We start from the raw sequence: 6,927 nt of genomic DNA, 5'->3' as shown, positions 1-6,927 counted from the left end.
TGACATGTCAGATAAGGGACTTATATCTAGAATTTATAAAATACTTGAGCACCAGAACAAGATAAAGGTAAATAATCCAATAGAAAATTAGGCACAGGATATGAACAGACACTTTACCAAGGAGGACATTCAGATGGCCAACAAGCACATGAAGAAATGTTCAAAATTCCTAGCTCTGGGAGAGATGCAAATCAAGACAACCGTGAGATATAATCTCACTCCAGTAAGACTAGCAAAATTTAACAGAACAGCAAGCAACAAATGCTGGCGAGGTTGTGGAGAGACTGGAACCCTTATATGATGTTGTTATTGCTGTTAGGTGCCGTCAAGTCAAGTTAGACTCACAGTGACCTTATGAACAATAGATCTGAACCCTTCCTACCCCAGTGCTATCCTTATAATCTCAGACACACTCAAGCCCATTTAAAAATACATAGCAAAGTTTTTCTAAAATGTTGTTAGAGAAATCTAATTGCAAATAAACCCAGCTTTTCTAGAAGGATCTTAGATTCCTAAACAACTTTTACATAGCTTCTATTTGAAGCCAATATGAGCAAACATACACATATTACTTAAAGTCAATACTTTGTTTATACGTGTTACTTAAATATTTGTGCCTCTACCTTCAACTTCACAACCTGCTCAACTAAATGCACTGTGAAATCTCAAAATAAGTCAAAAGCCCTGAAATCCTCGAAATGTTATGATGCCAACCCTGAGCATATAAGCTCAGTGCCGGACTTCTTCTGCTGACAAAAATTCAAACAGTGGCACAGCCAGCATTTGAATCTTAACTCTTCCTACAATAACTTTAAAAAAACAAAACAAAACAAAACCACAAAAACACAGGTTATTTTAAAGAAAAAAAGAAATGTCATTGTATCTTAGAAAACAAAAATCAAAAGAAAATTATAGGTTCTGAAGGGTTCCTTTCTAGCCTATACCTCTAAGTAATGAACAAACAACACAATGGAAGAAATGACAGCAAATAGAACCCAGTCTAAAAAAAAAAAAACAAAAAAACCCAAAAACAGCTGAGGTTGAAACATACATCCAAAAAGAAAAATACATTCATTTGAGAACTCAGACCTCAGCCAAAATTCTTTATGTAACATAATAAAAACCTGCATGAAAAAACTTCCTATATAAACAATCTCTGATAACACATTACAGTCCACTCTTTGTTAATACTTTATTATGCTATGATTATTACTGTTATTGTTGTTAAGTGCCATCGAGTTGTAGATGACTTATAGTGACCCTATGAATGAAATATCTGAACACTTGTATAACTTTCATTGTTTCTCCACGTTCATAGAGTTGTCGGAGGCAAGTTATTTCAGAAGTGGATGCCACTCCTGCTTCCAACCTTGTTTTAATCGGGTAGCTCCACCCAACACTGTCCACCATGTGTAACCATTATCGCATCTGTCACATCAGTGTCACAGTGTTTAGCATCACAGCAACCACGAGTTACCTCTGTACACAAATAGACCAGTATTTACATGTATAAAAATATATACTCAGTGTGTTATATTCAATGATTCTCATATTACCTGATATTGGGTCAAATCAGCTAAAGAAATCTGAGTGGATGATAACAATGATTCACATGTTTGAAGCCTTAATTTGGAAATGCACAAGGAATACTGATATGGTGATATTAGAATATCAAAACAGTATTATAGCTTTAGATATTTGCAAAAAAGACTGCAACAGGCAAGGACAAACCAGAAGGCAGAGTAGAGGTAGGTATTCCAGGACAGAGGCCACACCCACTTAAAGCACAGACCCAGAAATAACCTAACCCCTGCACACCCTGGACCAGCTGGTAGTACCTTTTCAGGGTTTCCAGTGGCTCCTTCCGGTCAATGACTCCAGTGTCGGGGTCCACAGTGGTCATAATGCACCTGTTGGATGACAAGCAAGACTCAGGCAGTGTGTCTGTGCTAAAAGCCCAAGGTCCTGCCAGACTCAGAGGTCGTATCTAGAAGGATCTTTACCTGGGGCAGGCCAAAACTTTCTTCAGTTCCACATTTCCAATCAGGAGTTCATCCCAGGTGTCCTAGGAGAAAAGGGAGAATTTCCTCTTGAATTAAGACTCCATTTATCTTCACAGAAGTTTATTCTTCAGCTGCTACTAATGACAGAGCTAGCATCGGCACCAGCAGATGCCAAAAAGGAGCCAAAGCAGGACTCAAAGAAGTCAGCGTGGTGGGGAAACCAGCGTCCACCACTCAGAACCCTGTATCTATCAGCACAGCAGGAAGAGAGCTCTGGAATGGGAGAGATTTGCCATGAGAAACATAAGCAAGCCAACCGCACAGATGCTTACTGACACACAATGAGGAATGTCATTTGCAGGACAAGAACACTCTTCCCTTTCAGCTACAAGGGGAGAAAAATTAAAATCTTAGCATTCTCCAGAGAAAGAAACAGCAGCCCTAAAAAGTCAGCTAGAAGGTTCCTATGTGAGCACTTATAAAGCCACACAGGGATGCCGTGCAAAAGGGGCCGACTCTCCACTGGCCATGTTTTCCACCCTCCAACAACAAGCTTGTCAGGGCTTGCCTTGACAATCTATTAATTCTCATCACTTTATTGGAAATGCTTTTACCATTCCACTTAATACCAAGAAATAGAAGCTAAGAGAAAAAGTACAAAGTTTTCCTGGGATCATACCAACAGGATACAAGGGAACGAGTTTCAAAATCATCTTTTTTATTCTGAAGGCAGGGTTTATTGTAATTGTAGGGTTTTATATACATACTGGTGGTGCATAATGTTATGCGTTATGTGCCATCGAGTCACCTGCGACTCATAAAAAGCCCATGTGCAGCAGCTCTGAAGCCTGCCCTGTACTGAGCCAGGCTCACTGACTCCGACACACGTACCCCCATTGCCCCAATTACTGTATCAATCCATCCCGTCCATGGTCTTCCTCTCCTGAGCTGTCCCTCCACCTTTCTAAGCATGATGTATTATCCTGCTAACCAAAAAGTTAAAGGTTCAATTCTAGCACCAGGTCCATTAATGAAATGTTTCCTTTTATAAACATGTACAGCTCTAGAAATCTGATAGGTCACCATGCATTTGAATCAATCAACTGCAGTGGGAAATATACATACATGAAATACCTAGCTCATTAACTATATATATTGTATACTACATAATAGGTAAAATGTCTATGTATTTTATATCAGTAGCAGCATAGTCCATATGAAGCTGTGTTGTTAACCCAGCGCCAACCTGGCAATTCAAATCCATCATCAAATCTTAGGGAGAAAGATGGGCAATCTCCCCCTCTGGGTGTCTAAGGCTTATCATCCAGATATCTTCTCTAGACAATGATTAACTGTTTATTTTGTGTTGAAGTAATTATTGTATTGATGAGAAAGGGTTAGAATGGGTTCCACCCTAGTAGAGGCTTATATAAGCCCATGGGATCTCAGTAGCACACAATTTTTCCTCTGGAAAAGCTCACTCACCTAGGACATCGCTTCCGGCTACACATCAGTCCCCACACCACCCCCCTGCATCATCCACAGTCACCATCTAGCTGTGCTGCAAGTGACAGTCTACAGGATCCTGGCCCATCACTCACTGGTTTCTCCAAAACCAGCCTGCATACCTACGGCCACGTGAGTCATTCCCCTGAAGGGTCTGAGTCTCTGGGAGACCTTCTAGCCAATCTGAACCCAAAGGCCAAAAAGGAATTGGGGAACGGAGCCTCAGACGGAGTTGTCCATGTTAGAAATTATAGATTCATACAGTTGGTTGAACATTTGGGACTATGCTGACCTGAGACTTCTAATAAATAGTCTGCTATTTTGGAAGCAGGAGTGGCATCCGCTTCCTAAACAACATGCACTTTGATAAATGTAGATTGTTACAGAAAGGCTTCAGGCCTTTTGTTCATAGGGTCACTATGAGTCATGCTCGACTTGAAGGCAATCAAGAACAATATTAATCTTAGCAGGATGAATTATGAAAAAATCTCCCACACGACCAACAGCCTCCGAAAGCCTGGTGGAGGCTCAGCAAGGAGCCAGTTGTGAATCAACAGCAATGAGGTGGGTGGAGTTTACATGTGTTTTACATATGAAGGCTGTTAGGGTGAGAGAGAACACAGGTAATATGGCAACAAGGTAAGCTGCAATGTCACTGCATGTGAAGAGGCCATGTCATCCCTTATCAGCTTTGCTTTGTGTCTGGAAAACATCACAGTATGAGGAGATCTCCATGTACGGAAGAGTTGCCTCACTTCACCAACCATAGGCAGCCACAGAAGAACTCAAGCCAGCAGAAAGGATTTTCATAGTTAACCCCTACCCCAAGGTGCACTGCCATCCCAGGCTGCTCTGTAGAGGAAAAATGGACAACCTCCTCCTGTGCAATTTACTGCCTCTAAAAAACCCGCTGCAGGGTCAGGTATGGGTCAGTTCCAACTTGAAGGCACTTAACAACAACAACAACAACAATCCCAAACCAATGTCTTTCTCTCCCTAAAGAAGACTCACTGCCTGGTTCTTAGACTGCCTCTTTCATTGCGATCCTATGAACAAAAGGCCTGAAGCCTTTCTAGAACTTCTCTTTCCTTTCAACAAACTTGCTTTCCTCACATATCTGGTGTTTGTGGCAGCCTCCCCACAAGATAACTTGTTAGTACTCTCTGAGGCATTCGAGGTCTCTTTCACACCAGTATTGAACCTAACAAAGGCTATATAAAGTATACACAATATCACTATAATTACTGTCACGGATAGGGCAGCTTTAGTGGCACAGTCCACAGTGAGGAGCGCTGCTAAACCAGCAGCTGGAATCGTCCAGTGCCACCTCAGGAAAAAAGATGAACAGTCTCTTCTGGAGCTATTTCAGTCCCTGGAAAACCAGCACATGGTTATCAAGAGTCAGAGCTGTAGGTTGTTTCGAGTTTATTTTATCTCCTTCTTGATCATATGATAGAATAGAAATGAGGACAGGGGTTATATAGGTCTAAGGTCTCTCTTGTCATTGTTGTGTTGTTGTTGTTAAGTGCCGTCGAGTTGTAGATGACTCATAGTGACCCTATGAATGAAAGACCTGAACACTTGCATAATGTTCATCATTTTTCCAAGTTCATAGTTTCCAGAGGCAAGCTGTTTCAGAAGTAGATACTACTCCTGCTTCCAAGCTTGTTCTAAACGGGGAGCTCCAGCAAACACTGTTCACCATGGGTAACCATTATCGTATTTGACTCATCAATGTCAGTGTTCAGCTTCACAGCAACCACAAGTTACCTCTGTACAACAAGTGGACAGACCAGGGCTATACCACTTAGAAGAATGTTTGACCAAAACCAATTAAAACCAGGCCTGAGGGCTGTAGTTAAAATCACCCATTTTGTTTCTCCTTTAAGTGGTCATACCTGTATCTACCGAAATCTGCTGATTTTTAAAGTCTGAGTTTTGCACATGTGGCCTCTGTGCAAGTCCTGGAGGCCCAACCAGCACCTCCCAAATGTTTCCGTATAGGGTAATAGGTAAGTACTCACTGCTAACGTTCATGTCTGATCTGCTGATGCATTCGGTGATGAGGGAGAAAGACCTGGTAATCTACTTATTCCCTCAGACTACAGCCTAGAAAACCCTGTAGGCAGTGTGACTTTCTCACATGGGTTTGCTATGACTTGAACTTCTAAGAACAGTAGCTAACAATCTGCGTGGAGATAAATTTCACATTCCAAACAACTAGTTTTAAAAGTCAAGGGCACAGTAAGTAACAAATGTGAATTGCACATCCTGGTCAAGATTTATTACACTACTGTTCAAACATTAAAACTGCAGGACAACAAATGCACGTGGCATGAACCCTGATGGGAGAGGACCAGATGCTGGCCACATTTCACCACACGAGGGCGCTGAAGGCACAGGAACGTGAGCTCATGAGGCAGCTAAATGTTCAGACCCCTCACATACACCCCCCCCCGAACATTCTCCCTTAGATTCCCTTTTTTATAAGCAATGATGAATTTAATATTTCAAACCTACATGTCTGCGGAACTACTGAATCATGACTAGGTTATAAACCACAGAAGTCTGATTAAAATAATCTGGTCTTAAACTATGATGCACCAAATCAATTTACAGCCTTCTAGGCAGAGCTGACTAAGAGCTGAGCTTCCAGAGCGTTTTCAGAGGCTGTAAATGACGTGGAATAAATTGCCCTCCATTTTCCCTGGGAGCAGCTAATGGATTTGAACTGCCAGTCTCTGATTTTTCAGTACAAGTTCCTACTCACTAGGCCAACAGAGTTCCCTACAAAACACATACGGTAAGTGCCTTGTTAAGAACGGTAAATTGTCCTAAATTCGCAAGACCTCCCTGCTGCCTCTCATGTGCCAGCTCCGGAATTAACCCACAGCTGACCAATTGATTGACTCACAGCGCTCGGACAGGACAGAGTGGAACTGCCCCGGTGGGGTTCTGAAGCCATAAATCTTTACAGAAGCACAATGACCCATCTTTCTCCCAGAGACCAGCTGAGAGGTTTAAGCCACCAACGTTTCAGCTGGCACAGAGTTCTTAACTGCTCTAACAATAAGGCTCCTCTCAGCTCGAATTATCTCCTAATATACAGATTGGAGCTCTAGTGGCCTCGTATACGGAGAATTAAATTGCTAACCCAAAAGCGTGCATCTTTGATGGTTTGAATCTACCAACCACTCAGAGGGAGAAAGATAGACAATGTCCGCTCCTGTGATTTACAGCTTCCAAAAGCCCCTTTGAGGGTCAGCTATGAGTCAGTTCCGTCTTGATGGCAATTTGAGTTTGGATATATTTATCACTTCATATTTACCAAAATTAAATTTGCACTTGGTAGATAAGAAACATTTTTAACCAGTTCAGCATGAAATAGATCTGTGTGTGTGTGTATATATAATATATA

The 6,927-nt window shown here is 41.7% G+C and overlaps 1 protein-coding gene across 1 annotated transcript in view; it reads right to left on the bottom strand.

Annotated features, from left to right (window-relative positions):
- The window catches only part of MARC2 (mitochondrial amidoxime reducing component 2), a 50,578-nt gene that overhangs the window by 9,622 nt on the left and 34,029 nt on the right, over positions 1 to 6,927 (bottom strand). The window contains exons 5-6 of the mRNA XM_006894544.1: positions 2,004 to 2,065; positions 1,839 to 1,910 (exon numbers count right to left, since the gene is read on the bottom strand). Of these exons, the coding sequence (XP_006894606.1) occupies positions 1,839 to 1,910; positions 2,004 to 2,065 (134 nt within the window). The remainder of the gene's footprint in view (positions 1 to 1,838; positions 1,911 to 2,003; positions 2,066 to 6,927) is intronic.

The sequence above is a fragment of the Elephantulus edwardii genome, unplaced genomic scaffold, assembly GCF_000299155.1.
Source record: "Elephantulus edwardii isolate Elephantulus edwardi_28Jun2011 unplaced genomic scaffold, EleEdw1.0 scaffold00146, whole genome shotgun sequence".
Classification (NCBI taxonomy): domain Eukaryota; kingdom Metazoa; phylum Chordata; class Mammalia; order Macroscelidea; family Macroscelididae; genus Elephantulus; species Elephantulus edwardii.
This window is presented reverse-complemented; position numbering and strand designations above follow the sequence as displayed.